We start from the raw sequence: 27615 nt of genomic DNA on the forward strand, positions 1-27615 counted from the left end.
TTGGGACATCTGGAATGGATCTTCTACCACGTGAGCTGAAAGACAAAGGAAAAAAGTCCCCACCACATTCAGCTGCCATTTGTACTTGTATAGTACATCCATAAAGCCTTATGAAAATGTTGGTGAGGACAAAGCATTAGTCTTACCTTGTCTGAGGAACCAACAGTTCCTCTTTGGATTTTCTGGTGAACATTGGCTCAGTCTTGTTGCCTTTATACACTGCCAGCCACTAGTGGGGAGGGGAATGCAATGGGGTGGGAATTATTTCTGTCAATCATATGTCACAACTATGGGGAAAATACATGTCATAAATTTATAACCCTGTAATCCTATTTAAGCTTTTCCTTATTTCCGACTCTTATGGCCTTAGCCATTTATAGGTATGGAAACATTTATAGGCTGGAAACCATGATTTATTGCATTAATATGTCCAGAACTGCAGAAAGAGAAAGGAAAACCCCTGTTAAAATGAAGCCTCAGCAACTGTATCTTCTAACTCTATGAAAAACTCAGCTGGCTATTCCTGCCTGTCCCCTGTCAAGCTCCTTCCATCACAGATTTAACTGAAGGAAGTATTTGCACTGTACACAAAAGACTTAACCGATCAGGAAGTTTTCCTGTATGAACCCCTTTCAAATGAATGCGAACAAGCCCTTGTTCTTGCAATCATGATTCTCTTGCTATAAAGATAATGCCAGTATCTGAGTAAAAACAAAAACAAAGCTGAATTATATGCCATGGTGTGGGAGGGTATGTGAACACTGATGGATAATACTAAATAATTCAAGGAAAATAAACTCAAAGCCAAGTTATAACGGGCTCTGACAAGACTGGATGACTGAAGAAAAGTCCGATGAAATACCATACAGTACTAGTAGGGGTGTGAAAGAATTGTTTTCATTTAGTAAACCCCTTTGTTTTTGTTCTTTAAAAGTTCATTCATTTAGTTCTTCATTAAAATCACATGTACTTTCAGTGGCTTCCACCCTGTGCAGCAATTTGCAGCTCTAAGGGAAAGGATGGCTCACTCCTGCAATGAAGCATCAAGCATGCCCACACTGCTTGCTGAGGGAGGGCTGCTGTGTGGCTACTAGGCAATAGGCCTGTGTGTGGGGTAAAATGTTAAATCCAATCTGTCCAGACTCGACAGGGACATTGTTGGGAGGGCCAATAGGGCCTCCCCCAGTCAGTCAGATTGGGTTAGAATTCCCATTTTCCCCAACATTCTGTCAGAGGTTTGCCAGCTCTATCCTGGAAATGGGAGAAGCTGAGAGTGGGGTAACCCCACCCCCCACTCCAACCAATAGGATCAGAGGACACACACACCCCGGGTGGGGGTTGCCCTCCTCCCTTGGATTTCCAGCATGCATCCCTTTAAAACCAGCCCAACTGCAAAGTTGAAGGGAAATCCTCTATGATTTCCAGACAGCTCTCATGGAACCTGCTTTTGAAGACTACATTCTGGAAATCTGGGTAAGAGGGGAATGAGGCAAAATGCCCATGGAGAACCTGCTGGACCTTATGAGTCCCCCATGGGGGATTGCCTTGCTCCCCTCTTGTCCAGATTTTCAGAACGCAGACACTGAAAAGCAGCTTTGCTGCCAAATTTTCCTCTGACTTGGCAGGGGGGATGCTTTTGAGGGACTGCATGTTGGAAATCTGGGGAAAGGGGGAGTGAGGCCACATCCACAGGGGACTTTCTGACCCTGTGGGTCCCCTGTGAGGTTTTGCCTCACTCCCCTCATCCCCAGATTTCCAGCAGACAGCCCTTCAAAATGGGATGGACATTCACAGATTCGGGATGTTATATCCCAATACCATGAATGGCAGCCTGGTTATCTGCTAGTCATGGCCAGCAGAGAAGAAGGGTGACATTTGTGGGCATGGGATTTAAAAGATAAAGGGATTCTTTCCTCATACATTTTAATTCCCTGACAAATGACACCCCACTTCTCTGCTGGCTGCAGGCAGAAGAGAAACAGGTCACCATTCATGTGACTGGGACATCACGGGACTAAGAAGTAACATCCCAGTCCCATGAATGACAATCTCCTTTTGAAGGGCTGCATGCTGGATATCTGAGGAAAGGGCAAACCCCCATGGGGGACCCACAGGGCCTGAAGATCCCCCATCGGGGTTTGTCTTGCTCCCCCTTTCACAGGATTTCCATACTGCAGTCCCTGAAAAGTAGCCTTCCTTTGGCTCGATAGGAATGTCAGAAGAACTACAAAGGAGGTTAGACACAACAGGAGGGATTTTAGTCAGAGGTTGTGACCGTCAGGACTCCCCTGTGAAGTCCTTCTGATAGTGTCTTACAGGGGGGATACTGGGTCTAACATTCTTGTTGGGCCAACATGACTGCACATCCCTACTAAGGAGTGTGAAAATGAAGTTATGACAGTACTTCCATTGGGAAAGGTGCAAGCTTATCTCTCTGTTAGAGTTGTAGATCTCTGTGCAGTATGTAAGCCATTATTATTTCATCCATGTTTGATATTCTTGTTCATTTTAGTTTTCCATTACATTTACTTTCTTCTGTTGCATCTGACTTCTGTGTTTTTCATCCAACTAGCACAATATTTTCAAGTGCTATACTACCCCCTCAGGGTTCAAGTTTCAGGCAGATTGGAATTAGGGTCCCATAGTATGGGCAGCTTTAAAGGCACACAGCCTAACAAGTATCTAAACTAACTGTTTACAACTAAAAAATATAGTCATAGAAGAGGAGCAACCACATAGGCAGACCTGGGCAGAACCTCCTCTGCCTCCCTCGGATCAGATGTCATAGTAAGATAGAGCTGGGTGTTGTCTGCATATTGTTGACACTGAAGCCCAGCTCTCTGGATAATCTCCCCCAGTGGTTTCATGTAGATGTTAAACAATATGGGGGACAAAATTGAGCCCTATGGGACCCCACAGGCCAATGGTCATGGATATGAGCAACAGTCCCCCAGTACACCTTCTAGACTTGACCCTCCAAGTAGGACCAGTACCAGTCCAATACTGACATAGGAACAACATAGGAAGCTGCCATATACTGAGTCAGACCATTGGTCCATCTAGCTCAGTATTGTCTACACAGACTAGCAGTGGCTTCTCTAAGGTTGCAGGTAGGAGTCTCTCTCAGTCTAGTATCTTGGAGATGCCAGGAAGGGAACTTGAGACCTTCTGCATGCAAGCATGCAGGTGGTCTTCTCAGAGGGGCCCCATCTCCTAAGGCAGGCATCCCCAAACTGCGGCCCTCCAGATGTTGCTGAACTACAATTCCCATCATGCCCAGCTACAATTTATTGTGGCTGGGATGATGGGAATTGTAGTTCAGCAACATCTGGAGGGCCGCAGTTTGGGGATGCCTGTCCTAAGGGGAAGATCTTACAGTGCTCACATGTAGTCTCCCATTTAAATGCACACTGGGGTGGACCCTGCTCAGTAAAGGGGACAATTCATGCTTGCCACCACAAGACCAACTCTCCTACAGCCCCAACTCAGAAAGGTGGACCAGAAGGCCAGAACTCTATCACCTTGCCCAAGAAGGGTAGATTAGGACCGGCCAGTAGTTGTTAAAATTGGAAGTATCACAAGAGGGTTTTTTCAATATAGGTCTAATGACTGCCTCTTTTAGAGCAGATGGAAACTTGCCCTCCCTCAATGAAGCATTAATAAAAGACTCCAACCACCAAACTATCCCTCCTTTGGTAGCCTTCATGCTACCTAGGATCTTGTCCACAGAATCAAGCTCCATAAGCTGAAAGCTAGCCAGAATGACTGGACAAGAGGGCGCTTGAGGCAAGGTCTCTAGACCAGGGCTGCTCAACTTTGGCCCTCCTGCAGATGTTGGCCTATAACTTTCATAATCCTGGCTATTGGCCAGTGTGGCTAGGGATCATGGGAGTTGTAGTCCAAAAACTACTGGGGGGGCCTAAGTTGAGCAGGTCTGCTCTAGACACTGCACAATTCTTGGAGTCCATGACCATACATATACAAGCAAACAGGTCATAGTGGACAGTTGAGAACTCATCACCAGAAACCTGGGGAGCAGGATGTAACAAAGCTCTAGTCACTCAAAACAGCTCTGCTGCATTTTCTTTGACGCCACCACCACGTAGTCCCTAAAATATAGTCCCTAAAATGGGCTCTAGTCCATGTCCTGTTGGATTCTTTACAAATCTTCTTCCAATGCTGCTTTTGATGTTGTCCAAGCTGCTTCATCATCCTAAGCTCCCCAGAGAACCAGGGAGCTGGCCGGACTCTGCTAAGCTGGAGAGGATGCTTATGAGCAACTGTATCTACCACCTGGCTTCCCTACATACCAGAGGTCAACCAGAACTTCAACAGAGTCACCAGCTCTGGCAATGAGAAACCCCCTGACAGCTATCTGGAAATCCCCTTGATCCATGAGCCTCCAGGGGCAGATCATCTTAATAGATCCCCCACCCCTGCAAAGGTCAGAGACCACAAAAAACCTAAATGTCACTAGATAATGATCTGACCATGACAAGCGAGTAGTAATAAGCTCCTCCACTCCCAGATCACTTACATCCTGACCAATGAACACCGGATCCAGAGTGTGACCTGCTACATGGGTAGGGCCTTGTATTAACTGAGACAGGCCCATGGTTGTTATTTTGCAAGTATGTTGCTGAACAAAGACATTCTTAGCTTTGCAAATCTACTGACCTCACTGAAGGTGCTTATCCCAGGCTTATCATTAATAGCAACCTGTGTTATAACAACAACTGGTGTATCAAAACTGTCCCTCTCAGCTGATGTGCTTGTTTAATAAATGCTGATTATGAAAGGTTTGACAGCCACCACATATATAGTCAAAGTTCAGTTTGAGAACTCCAAATATGGCTTAACAGGGTTAACAGAAAACACAATAAGATGTTTTAAGGAGGCTTGATATGTTGCAAAAATCAATATCAATCCAAAGTGCTCTGGCAGGCTACGCCTCACTCACCAGGTCAGTGCCTGTACTACTTTGTGGATATATAGCATGCTCTGAAAGTACATGATATAGCACCTTTTCTGAAGTTAAGTAGGACTGTGTGTTTGGCTGGCATTTGGAAGGGAGACCTCATTGGAGCCCTATGTATAGCCCCTTGAGTTGCAATATGGAAGAGAAGTGGGATATACATGAAAGCTGCATGTTAAATCTTGAAACTCAGTGCACATGGTACTCAGCACACATGGGTGAGGGTGGGGAGGTCTCTGGGGATAGGGGTCTGCAAAGAGAGGGGTCGTGGAGGAAAGAACCCCTTCAGGAGAAGGAGGCTGCCATTGTGTGAACTGGATTGATTGATTGATTGATTGATTGTTGTATTTATATACCGCCTTTCATTAAAAGACAACCCCAAGGCGGTTTACAAAAGTTAAAACATACAATAAAAAGACAATAAAAATATTAAGCTAAAAAATATAAAAACAAACCAAATTTAAAATCTATAAAATACAAGCATAAAAACAATACAACAGGTAAAAACACACAGAATCAGCAGTAAAAACGATTATGTAAAAGCCTGGATAAAAAGCCAAGTTTTAACAAGCTTTTGGATGAGGAAACAAGATGAACAAGGTTTGTTTGTTTGTTTGATTTCTAGACCGCCCTTCCAAAAATGGCTCAGGGCGGTTTACACAGAGAAATAATAAATAAATAAGATGGATCCCTGTCCCCAAAGGGCTCACAATCTAAAAAGAAACATAAGATACACACCAGCAACAGTCATTGAAGATACTGTGCTGGGGGTGGATAGGGCCAGTTACTCTCCCCCTGCTAAGTAAAAGAGAATCACAACGTTAAAAGGGTTAATGAAGGAAGGAAGGGAAAGAAAAGAAAGACAGTGGAGAAGAGTGAGTGGAGGAGAGAGAAAAAGGAAAAAATAAGGGACAGAAAGAGAGAAAGAAGGAAGGACGAGGGACAGGCACAAGCCTGTCAGCAGCCTGAGGGGAATGAGCAGTCATGGCCATGGCAGCGGCAGCAAGGAAGGTCCCAGTCAAGGAAGGGCGGCAGCAAGGAAGGGCCTGGCCACACACCACACCATTAGGGCATCCCTATGTGTCCCTACAGCTGTAGCAAATTTGGCTCAAATCGGTTAAATGGTTCATAAGTTAGCCCACTTGCACCTCAAAAGTTTATGCGTTCACCATCTTGAAATGATGTGGATGACATCATCACAAATTACACAGTTGAGGTGTCCCTACAACTGTACCCAATTTGTTTCATATTGGTCTAGGCATTGCAGAGTTGATGGGATAAAGGTTGGAGATTTAAAATACATAGTAGTGGGCATATATGCCCCCAATGAGGCAAAAACAGAATTCTATAGAAAACTGGAAAAACAACTAACAGAGATAGATAGGCAACGGATTATATTAATGGGAGACTTTAATGGAATTGTCTCAACGCAGGCTGACAGAGATACAACAGACCTGAGGAAAAATGATGGGAAATTACCAAGAGCTTTTTTTAACATGGTTGAGCATTTTGGCTTACATGACATATGGAGAATTAAAAACTCAGATGCGAGGGAGTATACTTTCTTTTCAGATAGACACAAGACACATACGAGAATAGACATGATTTGGGCCAATGTAGATGTGTTGATAACAATTAAAGATATTGATATATTGCCAAGAATATTTTCTGACCATAATCCCATAGAATTAAAGTGGAAAATTGGAATAAAGAAAAATTATCAATGGAAATTAAATGAGTCCCTTTTGAATCAATCTAAAGTTGTGAAAGTAGGTTTACAAAAACTTAGAGAATATTTTGGGATAAATTTAAAGGACGATCTACAAATGAAGATATATGGGACGCAAGTAAGGCGGTGATGAGGGGTTTTTTTATTCAACAAAATGTATATTGGGGGGGAAAGAAACAAGAGAATAAGGATTTAATCCAGATCCAAATTAAAGATTTGGAAGGGGAAATGATTGGGGAAAAAGGTGATCAAACTTTAATTCAACACCTAAAGGTATTAAAACAGAAATACTCCATGTTGATGGTGGAGGAGATGGAAAGAAATCTAAAAATTTTAAAACAGAAATCTTTTGAACAGGCAAACAAACAGGGAAAATATCTGGCTTGGAAACTAAGAGTTGAACAGCAAAAGAACTATATAACGAGTCTAACTATATAACTTGTTCTAATCTAAAGGAAAATATTTTGAAAATGATGTACAGATGGCATCTTACGCCCAAAAAGCTGGCCATAATCTACAAGAATATGTCAAATAAATGTTGGAAATGTAAGAAAGAAAAGGGTTCCTATTTATGTTTATGGTGGACATGCAATAAATCGAGAGGTTATTGGGACTTAATATATAACGAGCTTTTAAAAATATTTAAAATGACTTTTCCCAAGAGTCCAGAATCAATACTATTAGTTATTGATAACAATGCTCTCCCGAGGAAATATTGGACCCTCTTCATGTACTTGACAGCGGCAGCAAGACTGACATTTGCGCGCAAATGGAAAGACAGTCAATGCCCGTCTAAAGAGGACTGGATTCTTAAAGTACTAGAATTGGCAGAAATGGCAAAATTAACATCACTACTAAGAAATAAATTTGAAGAATTTAAAAAAGAATGGGACCCTCTTCTTGTCTATCTAAAAGTACATCACAAAATGGATTTCTGTTAGGCTTTTGAGGGCTAACAACAAATGTTTCAAACACACCCCAAAGTTGTTTTCTATATGAACTACTGGGGAGAGAATGTTTAATCTATAGGCAAGATGCGGTTATTGTTAACAACACTTGTTCCATTGATGAGATGGAAGTCTTTATTCTGTGTGTTTGTGAGTGTTTGTACTATTTGTGTTGTGAAAACTGAATAAAAAGTATAAAGGGGGGGGGAGTTTATGCGTTCACCATCTTGAAATGATGTGGATGACATCATCACAAATTACACAGTTGAGGTGTCCCTACAACTGTACCCAATTTGGTTCATATTGGTCTAGGCGTTGCAGAGTTGATGGGGTGGCAGGGACACAGACACACACACAGAATTCTGGGTCATCTCATAAGCCTACTGGAAAGGCTGAAAAAGCTGAGTAGGACCAATACTGAGAAGGACAGCGCCATCATCCCCAGCTCCTGGCTCACAATCATTCTCCCCTCCTTCTACCTAGGTTACCTAGACAAGTGCCCTGCCCAATTTATGATTGTGTTAACTGAATGACACTCTAGGCATCCACCAAGAGGCTATGCACCTTACGGTTACAGTTATGAATGTGGTTGAGAGCCATTTTGAGCATGCATGGTTAATATGCTTTTTTCATTCCATGTATGGTCAGGGAAATGCAAATATTGGCTGACATGATACACAGCATTATTTATTGAACAAATGTCTATACTGCCCAAAATGTACAGCTCCATAAACTGCCCAGAGATGTAAGACTGCAGTTCATGGCTGCTGCAGGCTTTTAAGGCAGCTCCCATGATGCTGTCCATAAGCAGCACTACCAGTTTTCCACACTCACGACAATGGAGAAACCTTTAAAAACACTGCTGCTACAACCACTGCTTATGAATAGCAGCGGAGCTGCCTTAGAAGTCCGCAGCAGCCCCGGGCTGCAGTCTTACAGCTCCATACTGCTGTGCATCATGTCAACCATTGATTTTAGTGTCATTTGAGGAAAATGCCTGTGAATAACTGCTTTCAATGCTCTTTACTGTTCTAATGGACAAAATGCATTTGATGTAAGAGGGACACGCTCCACTGTCATGCAAGTTGGTGAGTACTTCAATCAAACCCAAAGCTTCTGCTTTAATATTAAGAAACATTATCGAAAGAAATACTCAGGCAAGCGCTGAAACCATTTGCAAAATCATGCTCAGTGCCTCAGCCTTTTGCACCAACTATCCTAATAAGCACTAGGGACATTGGGAGTAGAGATAGTGAGTCAGGGTCTTCCCAGCTGTTCTACTTGTCTCTTCCCTATGACCCCTGATATGACTCTTCAGGTATTTCCTGTGAAAATCTGATCCCCTTCCTTTCCGCTTAGAGAGCAGATGGAAACTTACTATTCCATCTACCTATTCATTATGGAGTTCTTTAGATTAAGGATTAGGTCTTTCCTCTCCAAAGGTGTAGTGCTTTCTACTCTGTAACTGGAGTGGGTAGCTTTGTTAGTGCTCTGCTAATTAACTGGGGGTAAAAACTACAACTCCCAACAAGAAGCACAGTATATATTGTGATTTTGCTGTCCCACAGCTGCCCATTTAAGAAAACATTTAAGCTGAGAACCAGGAGGTGTCAAATGATGTCTTGGCAGATGTGGAAGTACAAATATCCTGACTTGAAGGTATTGTGGCATTTCTTGCTTGATCTTACAGGGAGAGGCAACTGAACACTTTGTGTAGAGCTGGCTTTTAGTAGCCGGGGTGACAACCGCCCCCCGCTCCGCAAAAAAAGCTTTAACAGAAAAGGCAGGTTGAGCATGTGCAGCTTTTTTCACTTCTTCGGCACGGTGCCCAAATCCCCTTTTCCACACCACTACCGGAGAATACAAGAGCCCTGGCTTCAGTTGCATCTGACCACCTACCTGCAAAGCACGTGGATATCAACCACCTTGGGATTTTCTTAATGAAAGGTGGGGTATAAATTTAAGAATAAAGAAATAAATAAACGTTCTTGCAACCAATCTTTGACAATCCAGCAACAAAGCACCTGGCAATAGGACCAAGCCACAAGCAAGAAATATGCGCGAGTTGTTACTGGCTGATGTGATGGGGAAATTTTTAATTTCCATTTCCGACGTTGAATAATTTTCCTCATCATGCCAGCTATTAATTGCAGATGGAGCACCTGCTAAAGCTGCACGATTTACATGATTAGATCCTGGTTAAATAGTGAACCGTGGTTGGCAAGGCCGACACACTCCCATGGAGTGGGGCCCGAGAACCTGGAATTTCTGGGGCATTCCAGTTAAATGGCTGAAATTTACCAGCATTTAAGTAGGATCACTAACCAGGATTGAATCTTTAAAATGTCATGGGCGAATGGGGCAAACATGTTGGCAAATAAGCATAGCAATTTACTGAGTCCACTCAGTAAAGAGCCACGACTACAGCTTTCTGTTGAGAGTATACTTGTAAACACCATGTTTGCTTCTATAGAATGTGTGGATGGCTCTTCTTCAGAAAAAAATATTTGTCAAAAGAAAATGTTCTAAGATTATATGGGCTCTGACCAATCAATAAGTCCCACCTTACTATGCAAAATAGTCCTTTAGGAAGAAGCTACCATTTGGGAAGGCAAGAGAAAGGTGAGACCGGCAAGATGTGTATGAAGCGATAGCATGTTCATAGCAGGGTAGAAGTTAAGTTTTGCCTTGACTGAAGTAGCGTGTCTAGTACTTTTCTCCACAGGAACATAATGCAGCCACTCCCACTGATATGGGAGAAAGTAAAGAGGTGCCTTTGGAGGGGGAGTTAAACCTGTTCTTTGTGCCTTCTACTTAAGAATCAAGTCTGAGCTTATCTGCTTAGTCTACTCCAGATTCTGTTTCTTGGTTACCCTTGGTCAAGACAGGATATTAGGGTAGTTGTTATAATGTCAGGGACTGGCAGATTAGATATTCTGAAGACCCCTCAACAGACATTATATTGTAAACCTTCCTGAGCCATTGCGGAAGGGCAGTATATAAATCAAATAAATAAATAATAAATAAATAATGTGTTCTGGTGTCTGTACACATGTACATTTTTGTGTGCATGACTAGACATGCATTTATTTTAAATGCAGTTCCCTCAACTGCATGGGAAAGCTAGGAAGCATACTAATCCATTCAATGTAATGTGTGAATAACTATACATATAGGGAGAGCTGCACATGTGTGCACACATTGTACATGTGTTGAACATTATAAATCGGTTCTCATAACTAAATGGGGGTGGGCTGGAGGGAAGGCAGGATCCTATCTCCTGCTCCCAGACAACCAGAGCCTCCTTTTGGCTCTTCAGCTTGCACAAATGCAGCAATGGCATTCTACAGAGCTGAAATCAGGAGCTGGGACTTTAAGCTAACCCACAATGCATTGCGTGAGCAGTGGAGAGACAGCACTCAGTACTGCAGCAGCTCTGCTCTGCCTGCCCCCACTTTCCTCGGAACGCTTTGGTAAACACCAGCTCCCAATAACTAAAAAACAAACAAACCAAGTATGATCACCCAGACAACCAAATTCTGAGGCAGCAGGTATTTCTGTCATACCTCAATTTAGACCTGGGTTAAGAAGCTGGGCTACTGTTACCCACTTAGTCAGAAGCTGGGTAGGAGGAATTCCCATGGCTCCAGACGAGCCTCTGTTCCCTGGTTTATCCTCTCCTGCTCAGAAATGGCTGGTCCTCTTTGATTAAATGACTGTGGGTGTGGAACTTCACAAACCACTAGGGAGATTAAACTTTTAGTCCAATTCACTTCCTTCTATGATACAATGAAGGCCTTGTGTTAACTATAATCAACAAGATATATTAACTGCTTTTGTTGGGTTTGGCTGATATCCAAACTAAGTTACTCAATAGTACTACTCAGGAGTTACTCTCTAACGACTACTTAATTTCAACAGGACTCCCATCAAGTAATTCAGTCAAGATGTCAGCCACTGTAGCTAGGAAATGCATTGGACACAGTGATTCCTGGAGATAACTAAGGTTGGATGCTCCACCCTAAGACTACCATTTGTACTAAAAGACAGGTTTAGCAGAAATTAATCTCATCAGGGGTGGGTATTGCCACAGGCTCAAGGTTAACATATTGCCTAGGTAGTGGTACAACATAACCCTCAAGATTACACTACTAATACCCCATGTAGACAGACACCTACATCTCTATAGAAAGGAGTTCACCAAGGAGTTAAGAAAAATGTACACTGTCACCATGCCAACTATGGAATATCTTGAGGCAGTATAATCAGGCTGAATGCTGGGACTGTTTAGGATTTATTTTTCAACAAGTCTGTATTGCTTTATTGGGTTCTGTTCCCAGGTAGGTAAGGATGCCAGTTCTGAGGAGATGTCTTCCTTGATAGGCCAACCCCAGGATTCAAAGAAAGGAGCCAGATTCTTGTTCACATCATGAGATAACTTCTGGGCCCAGAGGTTCATCTTGGAAGAGTTGTCCTTGGGGACACTGGGCATTTGTCTGTAGTCTGAAAATAGGCGAATAAAGGGCTCCCAGCCAAAGCCTTCCTGAAGCTGAAGGAAAATGAGGGCAAGAGTTAAACCATTATTCCCCCCAACCTTGAACACTATGATCACGCCAATCTGAGCTCAAACACGTCTTCACAAATATTTAAAATCTGGCCAAATTGCCAATTTTGTCATTCAAATTTTAATTCAAAATAGAATTAAATTAAGGACGGGGCCATAGCTCAGTGGCAGAGCACCTATTTTGTATGCAGAAGGTCCCCAAGTATCTTCAGGTAGGGCTGGGAAAGATTCCTGCCTGAAACCCTGGAGAGCCACGGCCATCCACTGTAGACCGTATTGAACTAAACGGACCAGTGGCTTGGTCCATACCCGACTTGCTATATCCAAACTTTCTATCTCCGTATGCCTCAAAATCTGAATGCGCTTTGGACTTGACAACACTTCTGTTTGGGGCTTAATGTCAAAATTTACTACATTTAGGAGGCTGTCAACCATATCAGATAAAGAGTTCATTGTCATGACCAGCTCTACCCCGGCTAGCACAATCCTACCTAGGTAAAGAACCACTGGGATCAGTCTTGATCCCAGCAGTCCTCAGCTGGATAGCCTGGGACTTAAACCTGGGCTAAAGGTGAAGGAGAAGGCCGCGTGCACACCCTCCTCCCTCACCACCCAATCATGTGGATGCTCCAGCTGCTGGCAGCCCGAGCATCCATAGAGTTGGGTGGAAGGAACAGCCTGACAGGAGCAAGGTCCTCAATTCACTGCACTACTTGTGCGATGCATTCTAGGCTTCCTGGAGGCCAGGTGTTTGACCTCCCACCTCTCCCTCACCACACCGCACCCTGAGCAAGCAGTGGAGTCAGTCTCCAGATCGTGTGGGAGAAAGACAGACAAGCTCCTGCCTTGCTCCCAGCCCTTCCCGGCCCAAGAAAATTGGTTGTGTGAAAGACTTCACTGTTAAGATACATTATACACAGTCAAATACTGTTATAAATCAATATAAAATACCATTAAATGCCCATGATCAAAGCCTGCTAAATATCAAGCATAGGCTGGATTCACACAATCACAAAGATCCTGGTTTAAAAGTTAATCATGATTAATGAGCCCAATGGAGCTGATTTGTGAACACTGATTTTAGAGCAATCCTGGTCAAACCACTCTGGTTAACTATCATTTAACCAGGATAGATGACCAGGACTGTGCAGTGAAGCAGCCAGATTTGCAGATGACACTAAACTATTTAGGGTAGTGAAATCCAGAAGAGATTGTGAAGGGCTCTAAACAGTTCTCTCTAAAATAGTTGAGTGGGCACCAAAATGGCAAAGTGATCCCACAAAACTGATTGCCATGAAATTTAGGACCAACAAAAAGGCAGTACTTTTCCATACAGCATATAATTACTCTAAGGAATTCTCTGCCACAGGATGTGGTGACGGCCACCAGCCTGGATGGCTTTAAGAGGGGAAATTAATGGTGGGGGCAGGTCTATCATTGGCTACAGGCCTTGATGGCTATAGGCTACCTCCAGGTTGAGAAACAGGATGACTCAAGATCAGTTGCAGGGGAGGGGGCCATGCCTTCACCTTCTGCTTGTGGGCTTCACAGAGGCATCTGTGGGAAATGGCTCCAGGCTGAATGACTGTTGGTCACTGTGGGCAGGGTTGCTGTGTTGCCCAAAATTTCGGGTAGCCCCCAAATTTTGGCTCCTCCACCCAGCTGCTGAATTCACCCATATTTTACCCTGATTTTAAATGTGCAGTTGGGTTTGCCTGGATTTTACTGGTGGCTCCTGATCGCCTCTGCAGCTGGCTAGGAGAGCTGAGAAAGCAGCCTGCTCCCGTCTGCCCATGCCCAGCTGCTTCTGTGTGGCTTTCAGGACAGTAATCCCCTGAGGAATGTTGCCTTCATTTTTTTAAATCAGCAGGGGATCTCTATCAGGCAGTTGAGAGGATAGCTTGGTTTTTGTGTAAATCACTGCCTGCCTACTAGGATGTGTATGGTCATGTAAGGACTTTGGCTTTACGTTCCATGTATGTCTACTTAGAAGCAAGCACTGTTGATTTCAAACAGATCTTCTCTCAAATAAGTGTGTACAGAATTGCAGCCTTAATTAAAAACCTGTGGAATTTTTTTTTTTTTGGTTGATTGCTGCTGTTAATATGTCAAGGAGAATAGTCAGGCAAAGATATTTTCCCCAGCTATTGTTGGTAGATATCCAGAGTAAATACAGGTCAACTGGAAAATGCAGCGGTTGATTTGCTTAATATGCAAATTTGCAAGCCAATTTAAATATGCAAATTAGGATACCCAGATTTGGAGAGCCAGAATATGACAACCCTAACTATGGAAAACAGAGATGCCTTGGCAGGCCCTGACTGTGTAAGGTTTGCCTTATGTTCTTATTCTTAGGTAGTAACAGGGTACATCAGAGAGACCAAAGCCTGCATCCTGAGATGCTACATCTTTCTGCCTTGGCTGAAAGGCCCTCTCTTTAGAAATCCTCCATTGTCTACCCACGCTATCAGAATGCTTGCTCTTTTTACTCTCTGGCTTACATAAGAACATAAGAACAGCCCTGCTGGATCAGGCCCAAGGCCCATCTAGTCCAGCATCCTATTTCGCACAGTGGCCCACCAGATGCCACTGGAAGCCACAGACAGGAGTTGAGGGCGTGCCCTCTCTCCTGCCATTACTCCCCTGCAACTGGTACTCAGAGGCATCTTGCCTTTGAGGCTGGAGATGGCCCACAGCCCTTTGACTAGTAGCCATTGATAGACCTCTCCTCCATGAAGTCATCCAAACCCCTCTTAAAGCCATCCAGGTTGTTGGCTGTCACCACATCCTGTGGCAGAGAGTTCCACAAGTGGATCACGCGTTGTGTGAAAAAGTACTTCCGTTTGTTGGTCCTAGACCTCCTAGTAATCAATTTCATGGAGTGACCCCTGGTTCTAGTGTTGTGTGAGAGGGAAAAGAGGGGCTTCACACACACACCCCTTCCAGAGAAGGATGGGTGACTCTATCCACACCTTCCTCTGAGACTCTGGGAAATGTGTGTCTTTGCTTCATTTATCAGTGGCAACTTCCTCCAGGATGAGGACCATCTAGGATAATCTAGAGCTGTTGGCAGCAGATTGTCCAAATCTCATCACCCATCAGTCAGTGATTAAGTAGCCCTCACAAACATTCCTGGAGGCAAACAGGCTTTTGCAGAGAGGAGAGAGAAGCAAAAAACCCCACTTCCTCCTCTCTCTCCACCCACCACTCAGCACTGCACAGTAGGCCTTGCCTGTTGTTCGTTTCCTGGCTGCTTGCAAGGATGGAGTTCTTGCTCTGCCCTTGGCAGCCTGCCTGGCATGTCAGCCAACATAAATTGCATAACTCATTCAGGTTGCAGAATTTAGCATTTCATAGCTCAGAAATCTAGGTTACAGCATAGAATGCTGCCATTCCTTTGCACACAGAGCTGTGCCTCTATAACAGTGCTAAAAGCTTGAGATACCAAAAGAAAACTAGCTGCAGAAGGTTACCATTTCCCTAAACTGACAAGACAATTCCTGTGACTTGACCCCAGTGGCAAATCTCTGCTTAGCACATTTTTATCGCGAGATACAAAGGTGCATGAAAGCACTTACCTGTCAAACAGGCAATGTATTAGAAGCAAGAGCTTTCCTCTTTCCTTACCTGGAGGTAGGTTTCCAGGGCAGTCCACACACTCCAGTCCTTCAGCTGAGCCCCTTTCTGCAGGTATGCTCGTACTCTTTCCTTTCGGCACTCTTGCTTCAGTTCGGGGTGAGCCTTTTCTCGGGGGATTCCCAGCACCTTTTCATGCACATAGACGGACCAGAGGTTGCAGGTGGCCTCTGTGGTGTGAGGGGGGAATTCCCAGCCTTCCCGCTGCTGGTTATGTCCTAGTTCATGGATAGGACCCCACAGACCAGTGGCTCGCATGTGTTCCACACTCACCATCGCCTCCACTGAGTCCAGATGGCCCATAATGGGGTAGCCAGCATGCATCCAGCCTGGAAGTAAGAGATGTATGAGGCTTGGCATTGTATATCAACAGGAGAATAGGCTAAAGTAGTCACAATTTTATACTAGATAGTTTATATCTTTATTTCACCTTTTCTCCAAAGAACTCAGGGCAGCATACATGGTTTCTGCCTCTGCTCCCATTTTATCCTTACCACAACCCTGTGAGCTGGGTTTGATTGATTGATTGATTGACTGATTGTCGTCAAGTTGGTGTCGACTCTTAATGACCACATAGATAGATTCTTTCCAGGATGGTCTGTCTTCAACTTGACCTTTAAGGTCTCCCAGTAGTGCTGTCATAATTGAGTCCATCCGCCTTGCTGCTGGTCATCTTCTCTTTCCTTCAACTTTCCCCAGCATTAGAGACTTCTCAAGGGAGCTGGATCTTCACATAATGTGTCCAAAGTATGATAGTTTGAGCCTGGTCATTTGTACCTCGAGTGAAAATTTTGGATTGATTTGTTCTATGATCCATTTGTTTGTTTTGAGCTGGGCGAGGCTACCTAATAGTGTCTGGCTCAAGATCACCAGTGAATTAATGCTAAGCACAGCTTTCAACCTGGGACTCCCTGGGCTTAAGCCAGCACTCTGTTCACATACCGCACTAGCAAGGCAATAGGCTCATTCACCTGATTGTTATTAGGGTAGAACAAGCATCCTATCCTAGTTTAGGAGCTGTGCATGCTCCTGTTTAGTGATCATAGGGGGGAAAGCAAGGTAGGAGGGGGAGGAAGTGATCATCTGGGAACAAGCCTAATAACTGTCTTAACAGTAGTAATTAATGTAGTCGTAATTGTAGTAACTTATTAAGAGAAAAATTTCATTTCTGATTTTATACTGTCTGCTCTGCAAGTTCACACTGGACTCCAAAGTCTTCACTGAAGCTCAGATAAGCACAGTGTTGATTCATGGTGCTAAGCCAGCTTTAGATACTCACCTGTGGTGACCAAGTAGCACCTCCTGGTCAGCAGGCAAGGAAAGTTTACAGATGCCGTTCCTCTCCACCCCTACCTTGTATTTGAGGACAGGCAGGCTAGTAACATGGGAGAGGGTGGGGCAAGTAATTGTTGTTCAAAAAAATCAAAGCCTTTCATAACGTGTCCAACGAGAAGCAAATTTGTTTACAGAGTAGTAACTATTCCCAAATGGCTGTCTCCTGGCTCTCCTCTGTTGATCTTTTATCTTTACTTCAGTAGCACTTCCATTTTTTAATCTCATGAAAATATGTGCAATTGTTCACGCCTGCCATCAGTTGCAACATATCAGTTGCACAACCTCATGCTATACAAAAACATACTCTGAAACCACAAACCAGGTGAATGGTTGCTTTTTGTACCATGGGCAATATGTAACAGTAAACAGGGCAGGACAAGAGGGATCACAACAATATAATATAGTAATAATCATGGCCATGTATGGGTGCCATTGAAATATTTTCCCTCAAACCTTAAAAAAAATTTATTAGATTTTCCAAATACTTTTTCATAGACCTGTAAGTGGTATCATGCAGATCAGCTTCCTGTGATGGGTGTTCCAAGAGATTTCCTTTTGAGCACTTTGCTCAACAAAAGCCCTGATTCTACAGAGTACTTTACAAAATCAGGACTCTAAGAGGGGGACTATATCATAGCTACAGACTCACCTGCTGAAATCTGAACATCAGTTACAATTCTTTCAGGCCTTGGGAATATTCTAGGTGCTGCTGCCAGCTCAGCTATAGCCTGCATGATCTGGTCCCAGAGGATCAGTAGAGGCTCTGGGTTTTCAATATGGCGGATGTTATCAGAAGGCACAGTCAGGATGAGGTTGTCAGTGGCTAATTCTGCCCAGGGACCAGGGTAATGGCGGATGCTTGCCTTCCACTGACATTTGCATGTTTCTCCTGCAGTAAAACAGGTGGGTTACCATACATTTGTCCTAGATTTTCAGTTCCCCTACTCAAATGCAGCCCCACCACTACCAAGAAATTCTCTTGAGAAATAATAGAAAAATATCTTAATTATCTAGGACAAGATATGAGTTTTAATATATTAAATAGACAGGAAAAAATCCATCCTTAGAACACCTGCAGTGCAATTCAGATGCCAGCTCTGAGGTTCCAGTCACCAAACAAATCCATATGTTGGATATGTTGAGAACTAGACAGGAGGAGTGCGTCCCTGTTGGTTCTGCTGGATCGAGTATGGGAATCGGAGGTACTGCATTGCAGTGGTTCTGGTCCTTTCTTGGAGGGAGGGTCCAGAAGGTGGTGCTGGGGGACTACTGCTCGGCTCCGTGGCCATTGGCCTATGGGGTCCTGCAGGGTTCGGTCTTGTCCCCCATGCTGTTTAACATCTACATGAAACCAGTCATCTGGGGACTTGGACTGAGTTGTCAGCAATATGCGGATGACACTCAGCTCTATCTCTCCTTGTCATCTGATCCTAGGGAGGCGGTGGATGTCCTGAATCGGGGGCTGGAGGCCGTGATGGGTTGGATGTGGGCTAACAGACTGAAATTGAATCCGGATAAGACGGAGGTACTATTGGTCAGTAGGAGAGCCAATCAGGATGAGGAGATTTTACCGGTTCTGGATGGGGTTGCACTCCCCTTGAAGGAGCAAGTACGCAGCTTGGGGGTATTACTGGACCCAGCTCTGCTTTTGGAAGCTCAGATGGAGGCGGTGGCCAGGGGTGCCTTTGCACGGCTTTGGCTAGCTTTCTCGAGAAGGCAGATCTGGCCACAGTTACCCATGCCTTAGTCACGACACAGCTGGATTACTGTAACGCACTCGACATGGGGCTGCCCTTGAAGAACATCCAGAAACTGTAGCTAGTGCAAAATGTGGCAGCTAGGATTTTATCCGGAGCTGCCTGGTGGGAGCACATCACACCCATTTTGAAAGAGCTGCACTGGCTACCAGTTTGTTTCCGGGTCCAATTCAAGGTGCTGTTTTTGACCTTTAAAGCCCTTAACGGTTTGGGCCCAGGAAACCTGAGGGACCGCCTGCTCCCAAGGGTTGCTGCCCACTTGACGAGGTCATCTGAGGGGGCTCTGCTCTGGGTGCAGACAATGAGGGAGGCTCGGTTGTCATGTGCGCGGGACAGGGCCTTCTCTGTTGCTGCCCCCAGACTCTGGAATGCTCTCCCGGTGGCTATTCGCTCCTCAGTCTCCATCACAGCTTTTAGGAAAAGTGTAAAATCTTGGCTTTTTGCCCAGGCATTTATTTGATTCTCTGCTGCTGCTCTTTATAGTCTGTACTGCTTTTATGCCTTTGTTTTAAATTTTTAATCAGATTTGTTTACTATTTTTTTCACTTAATATTTTAATTGTGTCTTTTTTACCATCTTGTGTTTAAATTTTTTGCTGTAAACCGCCTTGGGATTGCTTTAATGAAAGGCGGTATATAAATTTAACAATCAATCAATCAATGCGATTCCAAAACTGAAGGGCCTCTACAGTTCAGGATGTTGATGTGCACTAGGATTAGCAGCATTTTGCTATACTGAATACCAGAATGGCATAACTGAAGACTTAATTTCAAGGGCTTCAGCAAATTAGGCCCCAATGAACACTTCTCCAAAATTGACTGTTATACTGTAGGAGTACTGAGTGCTTTTAAGAGATGGAATTTTCCAGCTACCATCATGTCAAGATGAAGAGACAGAAGCTTCAGTTATCATAAGTTACACACACACGGCTCTGTGTCGCACTGGGCTTTTGGGCTGGGTGGGTCTCTGTAATGAACACTATTCTCCTAAGGGAGGAGGCTCATTTATCTGTCTAAGCAGAGAGAGACACTCATGAGACCACACTTCTTGTTGACACATGCTGCACAGAGCAAAATTTATGAAGTTAGTTTCATAAAAAATTATGAAGTTAGTCAGTCTCCGTCAGAATATAAATATGATTCTAGAATAAAAATTCAGTTTTAGAAAAGAGAGGGCACTTCCAAATTCACTCAAATACCTAAATTATGATTTCTGTGCTTTTACGTATCTGAATGAATACCTGATTTAACTTCTGAGTCACAGAAGCAGAACCACGCTCTACACTCTCACACATTGTGCTTTCTTACCACTTAGCCGCCTTGCACCCACACTTCCCCTTAGTCTTTCAACCACAATGAGATACTGTGTGTGTGTGTGTGTGTGTGTGTGTGTGTGTGTGTGTGTGTGTGTGTAATTTGTATTCCTCAATTCTTCCTCCTCAGAATGTCAATGCTCTCAAGAAACCCTCTGTTCTTATGAATGATCCACTTCACTGCCTGCGTGGAACTCCACTTATCTGTTTCCATGGAAGCTTGATCCATGAGAGGCTTGGGTTGGGAGCTGCTGCTCCAAGATCAACACTCTCACACTCCCCAAAAAACCAAATTCTGACAAGCAGAAAACCTGCAGATTCCAAGATTCCAGACTCTTGCCGTGTGGTATGGGGTGAAGATTTGGACTCCTCAAGTGGGTAACCAGAACCAGAGCTCTGTAACATCACCACCTGGAATTTACTCCCGTTTAACCCACCAGCAGAGAAGACAGAGGGCTAATCTGGATCTATGGAGATCCAAGCCAGGGCTCTCCCCCTTCAAACTCCTGCTAGCTTTCAGATACGGAGTGGGGCTTAAGCACTCAGCAGACCTCCTTGGCTGTGATTGCTTGGCTATCAGCGGGCTCCGTCTCAAGTCCTGCAAAAGCCAGTCTATCTCTGTTCAAAGATATGGCTCCCTGGAACCAAATATGTGGCCAAGGGGAATTGTAGACTATGCAATCTTTGGAAATAAAGAGGAGTGTAGATGCCCAGAAGTGTTTAGCTGGAAAAACCCTATAAATCCTTTGTTGGTGGCATCTGGGAAGTACAAATTTTGTAGGAAAGTGAGGAAACAGGGTGAGGAAAAATAAGTAATGTTCCTTGTGGAGATCTAGTGACTCGAAATTTCAATTAGGGATGTGCACAAATCACAATTCGCAGCACATCCCTGGCACCTTTAGAACAGAGGAGAGCAGGTGGATACCTGCTCCTCCACCACTTGCCACCACTTCCTGTATCAGCAGTGCTCTCCCCCGCCCCCCGCTATCATCACACACCAGCAGGACACTCTTCAGCTGCCCTCATGTGCTGGCATCACACAAAAGCAACTGGGGAGAGTACCACCAGCACATGATAGTGGCTGGGGAGGTGGGGGGGGGGAACACTGCTGATACAGGAAGTGGCGGAGGAGCAGGATGCATCTGCGCTCCTCTGCTTTAAAAGGTGCCAGGAATGTGTGGCAAATTGCACTTCGAATTGCATTTCATGCACTTCCCTAATTTCAAGCTGCCTGGAGTTTCCCTTACCATGTGTATCTGGGTGCACACACATCCCATTTTATCACACCCTTCACAAAAACAAAACATTGAAATGACTACTGTCGGACCACATTAATATCTGGGAAACACACTTAGATGGCTTGCCTACCAAGTTTGAAATAAGGAGCTCTCACTCCTCCTGCGACGGTAATGGACACTCTACCCAGTCGACTTCCTGCTGGCACCAAGGTGTAAATGAGACCTCCCCAAAGGCAAGAGATGGATTGTTTTTGGCTGGAGACCTGGAACTTGCGCACAACCACAGGGGCACGTTTCAGCTCCTTTGCAGCAGTCAAGTCATCAGAATGGCATCCAATTTGTACCTGTACAACATAAATGCAATTTAGGGTTCCCAAGATAAGCAAGAGTTAAGATTGACCTCGGCTTGACTTCTGCCAGATAGCAATGTGACTCAGCAGCTATAAGTTGAAGTGGATCTGAAGCACAGACATTCCATAAGGTAAACTAGGAAGCCATGCTAAGAGCCACACAAGCTCGTAGTGAAAAAAATACTTTAAAGCAAAGAAGTTCCTTAACTTAAAAAAAGAAAGAAAGAAAGCCTCACCTTCCAAGTTGCTCTCCCTCCCCATTTGGTCTCCAAAATGTCACTACCCCACCCCATGTCAAGCAAAATCAATTCATGTTCAGTTCAGCCCCAATTTATTTAGGTTATTTTTACTCCAACTTTACAATTAGACTCCCAAGATGGCCTCCAAATTAAAACAAAACATTTAAAAGTCATAAGCACACCTATCAAAATTTACCCTCTCAAAAATACCCAAAGCCTTAGAAGTATAAAGCAATAAATAGCAATCTAAACCCAGATTAAAGAACCAACAATATACCCGTAGAGACACACTTAACAACAAACATTACAATGTACTGAAAGGACAGTGAAATAAATTTAGTGAAGTTGGAGATAGGCAGTCATTTCCAGGAAAAGAGTTACACATCCAGGGCACCCCAACACAGAAGGCCCTATCCCCAGTTGGTACCTGTGTTGTTTTGGTAAATCTATTCCTTGATCCAGGCCAGCTTTGGAATGGGGCTTTAGTTACTTGTATTCCAGTCCTGGTGTAGAGGCAGGCAAACAAACAGCCAGCAGCACCACTGAAAAGCAGTCTGCACTTGCCTCTCTGTAAGGTAAAGTGTGCCATCGAGTTGATTTTGACTCCTGGCGACCACAGAGCTCTGTGGCTTTCTTTGGTGGAATACAGGAGGGGTTTGCCATTGCCTCCTCCGATGCAGTATGAGATTATGCCTTTCAGCATCTTCCTATATACATAATATCTATTTCATTATATTATTAATATTCCCGATTCCACTCCACTGCCTTGCATACCACAACTCCTCCCTTGGATTCTACACTCCAACTTCTGTTCTGAAGATGGGGCCACCTGGAGAAGGATTTTTGAAAAAGCTCTTAATGATCAGGCAGCTGCATGTAAGAGTAAACAGTCTTTTATATATCCAGTTCCCAAACCCTGAAGGCCTCTCAAGGTCAGAAACAGCACTTCCAGTTTTATACTCTGGAGCTCCCTACTGTTTTCAGCAAACACTTTTTTTTTTGTACCAGCTGAAATTTCCAAGTAGTCTTCAAAGACATTCCACATATAACACATTACAGTAGTACAATCCAGATGCTATCATGACACAGAGAACTGTAGCCAGGCTAATTCTGTCCAGAAGTGGTTGCTGTCAATGAAAGCTGTTTTACATCACCAACACCTCCTGGCAAAGTTTGAGAAAAGGGTTATCAAAATCACTCAAAAGGGCAGCTCTGGAAGCAAAAAAACAACCATGTTAGCGGATATCACCTGCAGATCAGTCCCAGATACAGCACCGGAAAAGGAGATGTGGGCTGTTCTTCCATCAGGCAGGTAAAGGCCAGTGCTCCGCCATGCAATGCCTCCTGCAGATACACAAGAAAGACCATGAGTGTGAAGCTTCTGTAGTAGTGACAGGTACACTTAAGCTGGGCCCTGGGCCTCTCCAAGGACTCACCCTAGTGCCCTATTCTACTGTGGAAGAGCACTGGGCAGCCGTCTCAGGTTCCTTGGGCTCCAGGCAGCTGTCTGGCCCTCCCTGGCCAGAAGTTGGCTCTGTAATTTCATTCATTTGATTTTTATACCGCCCTTCCAAAATGGCTCAGGGATATCATGGATATCAGGGATATCTGGCAGCCCCCTAGGTGATTTCATCACGTCAGAAATCTTGTTTGAAGCCATGGACTCTCAGCACCCCCAGAAAGCATTACTACTTGGCAATGTATGTCAGGTCCACAAATGTTTTGAAGATTCCACAGAGTTGAGCCCCAAATTTCTAACCCATCCTATCCTCTGCTCTCCTAATTCTTGGTAATTCAGGAGGATTCATGACTACAGGCTTTTGTTTGGAAAGGGGCACTTCTTTTATCTTGGGGAAATCTGCTGTACCATAAGTCTCCTGTCTGGAGATCCTCAGAAACCTGTAGTTGACCCTACAGGCCTGTAGTTACTGCTATGGAAAACTTTATTTACATGGCTCCACAGGCTTGACTTGCAATTCAAACAACTTCATATGCAGCTTCTTCAATCTGCTTCTTGTCTCCACTCTGATCAATGCTGAAAGGTGAAACCACAGGCAGCCCTACTGAAAAATCACCCATTTATAGTAGTCCTGCGGCTCCTACACCACTTAGCAGCTTCCTCGTTCTATATGCATCGTAGAGTTACCTTCCTTTTTGTTTTTCTACTGTAGCTAGCACCAATGCAGCATTAAGAGAACAATTAAAAGAGGGACATAGAGTAGCCGCACTGTGAAGGGACAGTCATGCTCTTGTCTGTCTTTCTTAAAATCATGGGATTTCAGCACACCAGTGCTGGAGAAGAAGTATACACAGCCTTGAAGAGACTTGCATTTTGGGCAGTATACAAACATGTCAAGTAAATAAATATGTAAGGCTAGATCAGCTTAAGTAGCACATGGCTGATGCAGTGTTTGAACTAGATACTTCCTGGCTCACACTCTTGGCAACTATACTGTACCCTCTCTCATTTATTCTATGTATTGTTGCTAGCACTGCTCTTCAGCGGACTCCCAGAAGCCTCTTTGCTTATGTCTGAGAGACCACGGGTTTGTGGTTCTCACTTTTAACATGCTCAGGAGTCACACGGAATCATGGGCTCCCCTTGTTGGCATATTGGGGACCAGTCACTTAGCAGGCAGTGGGACGGTCGCCCGCAGGATCAAGAGCTGCCAAGGGAATTAGCCTCATGCCTTTCCTATGTTTGGGGGAATGTCTAAGTAGACTCCAGAGTTAACTTTCATGTTAGTCCCTTCTCAAGGTCTGTCTGTCCGAAGATTGACTCCTCTACTTCCCCTCCACTGCAGTGGCCTCAAAGCAGCTAATAGGTATGTGCACGAAACCAGCTGGCCTGGTTCGGTTCAAGTCCAGACTGGACTCGAACCTGACCAGACCAGTTCGGTCCAGCACCCCTTAGAATCCTCCCCCGCCCAGGTTCAGTTGGGGTTCGTGAATTTTGTTTTGTTTTTAATTTTAAAAAAAATTACCTCTAGCCCCTTCGGGGGGCTTCCTCCAGGCCATGGGAGGAGGGTCCACGAAGGTTCCCCCTCCCCCCGCTGGCCTCATTTATCACCGCCGTGGCCCGTTTTAAGCCCTTTTTCGGCCCATTTGAGCCTTGGTAAGCTGGCGCGGTGGCCATGTTGCCCGCCGCCACGCATGTGCAAATGGCATCTGCAAGGCCCTGGGCCATGCCAGGCCTCACAGAGGCCATTTGTACATGCACAGCAGCAGGCAACATGGCCACTGCACCAGCTTACCAAGGCCCAAATGGGCCAAAAAAAGGCTTAAAACGGGCCACGGCGGTGATAAAGGAGGCTGGCGGGGGGAGGAGCAACCTTTGTGGACCACCACCCCCTGCGACCTAGAGGAAGCCCCCTGAAGGGGCTAGAGATAAATATATATATAACTCACGAAACCCCCCAAACCATCGGGGGGAGTTTCAGTCCAAGGTCAGACCAAACGGGGGGTTTGGTTCTACCCTGGAACCGCTGAACCAAACCAGTTCGATGTAGAACCCAAACCCCCAGCCGGTTCTGTGCACATCCCTACAAGCTAAATCACCTCAGCAGGAAAGTCAGATAAGGCTCTGTGATGCAATTCCCTTCCCATCACAAAGAAAAGTAGGTGATAGGAACTCTGAGGTGTACTCATTAAAATACTGATTGGTTTACTAGGTTCTTCTGACTTAAGAGATAGCGTGTTTGCACTTTCATTCACTCCATTTACATACAAGTTGATCTTGACCCATTCAAATCATTGTGTTGTAACTCCAACACAGCAAACACAGACAAACGAACTTTTTCTATTGTCCAAAATAGAAACGTTGGTCTTACCATGAAGGGTTCTTTTTCATAGTTGAGGAGGCCATTTTTAACACTGGGTTGTGTACTGAGCATGCTCGAACAGACAGGACTTGATCTTTTGAACTGTAGGCATACCTAGCTTCCTGCCTAGAGGGCAGCAAATCCCCAGTTCTGGGACTATTGCACCAAACAAGAACACGAAAAAAACCAACAGCAAATGTTACATATATACTGAACAGAAAAGCACAAATGAAGCAAGTAATGCTAGAAACAAAGAAGCAGAAGAAAAACAGCAGGAGATAAGATTCTATAAAGCTGAAACCCCTGGAAGTTGCCATCTCCCAAAAACGAGCAAACCCCACCCAGACAGTACGAGAACATACCAGCAGATTCCTAGGGTGGGGCGACTAGACTCCTCAACTATGAAAACGAACTCTTCATGGCAAGACCAATGTTTCTTTTTCCATAGCTGAGGAGGCCATCCTTAACACTGGGACATGCCCTAACTGGTAAAGAACTCTGGAGGGAGACTAGGAAGACACATCACACCACTTGCTGCAGGACCATGCAACCTAATGCTGCCTGAGCAGAGTAGAAAGAGGAGATTTTGTAATGTTTAATGAAAAGGGTAATGGAAGACCATGTAACTGTCCTGCAAGTTTTGAACAGCAAGGTGTTGGCTGGAGATGCCACAGAAGTAGCTGCACTGCGGGTAGAATGGGCAGTAATTCCCCTAGGAACAGAAGGATTAGAGGCCTTGTAAGTGATCGTAATTCAGGTTTTTATCCATCTAGACAAAGGTAGCTTTATTTATTGAATAATAGACACCTTATTCCCCAAAGACACCTTATTCCCCAGAGATGACTGAAGAAATGAAACAAAAAGAGTCAGAGTGTCTAATGGCCTCAGTTTGTCGGATGTAAACACAGAGAGTACAGCATACATCCAAAGTATGCCAGATTTTTTCCTTAGGATGGTCCAGAGACAGACAAAAGGAAGGGAGGGATACATCCTGAGAATGGTGGAAGTCAGAGTTGATTTTTGGATAAAGGTAGGATCTGTCTTCAGCACCATGGCATCTGGCTGGAAGATGCAAAGCTCTTTCTGGACTGAGAGAGCCCCCAGTTCAGAGAGTTTATGCACAGATGTGAGAAAGAAGACTTTATAAGAGAGGAACTTCAAGGAGCTGTCTGCCAGGGACTTGAAGGGAGGTTGAGTGAGTGTGTTAAGCACTTTGTTCAAGCTCTAAGATGGGAATCTATGGACTGGGGGAGGAGCCAAATTGGAGGCACTCTTGAGGAACCATTGTAAATGGGGATGCAAATGGGAGGAACCCTTAGTGAAAAGTCTGAGAATGGGAGAAAGGGCAGATGTTTGGCGTTTAAGCATGTTTGGACGTAACCCAATATCTAACCCCAACTGTAAGAAGGCTAGAACCTTGGAAATGCCTGCTGATAGTGAATGAACTGTCTTCCTTCAAGCCCAGTGAGAAAAGGCCACCCAGGTTGCCTAGTAAATACAGTTAGTTGAAGGTCGCATGGATGCAAGAATAGTATTCTGTATAGCCTTTCAGTACCCCTTTTTGGCTAAGATGGAGCATTCAATTTCCAGGTGCAGAGTCAGAGCCACTGAGGATCTGGATGGAGAAGCAGCCCTTGTTACAGTAGATCTGGCCTCAGAGGGAACAGCCATGGCTGATAGACCAAGAGGTTCTGAAGATCTGGAAATCAAGA

At 44.5% G+C, this 27615-nt stretch overlaps 1 protein-coding gene across 6 annotated transcripts in view; it reads right to left on the bottom strand.

The window, feature by feature from the left end:
* Nucleotides 1-11926: 11926 nt before the first annotated feature.
* Nucleotides 11927-27615, bottom strand: part of TCAF2 (TRPM8 channel associated factor 2) — a 40127-nt gene continuing 24438 nt past the window's right edge. For 5 of the 6 annotated variants that reach the window (XM_053255519.1, XM_053255522.1, XM_053255518.1 and 2 more), the window contains 5 exons: nt 23332-23426; nt 21624-21837; nt 17836-18075; nt 15843-16180; nt 11927-12200 (listed from right to left, as the gene is read on the bottom strand). In XM_053255519.1, the coding sequence (XP_053111494.1) occupies nt 11946-12200; nt 15843-16180; nt 17836-18075; nt 21624-21837; nt 23332-23426 (1142 nt within the window). In that variant the 3' untranslated portion in view covers nt 11927-11945. The remainder of the gene's footprint in view (nt 12201-15842; nt 16181-17835; nt 18076-21623; nt 21838-23331; nt 23427-27615) is intronic. The other variant, XM_053255523.1, reaches the window with a different exon arrangement.

Source organism: Hemicordylus capensis, chromosome 5 (genome assembly GCF_027244095.1).
Source record: "Hemicordylus capensis ecotype Gifberg chromosome 5, rHemCap1.1.pri, whole genome shotgun sequence".
Lineage (NCBI taxonomy): Eukaryota > Metazoa > Chordata > Lepidosauria > Squamata > Cordylidae > Hemicordylus > Hemicordylus capensis.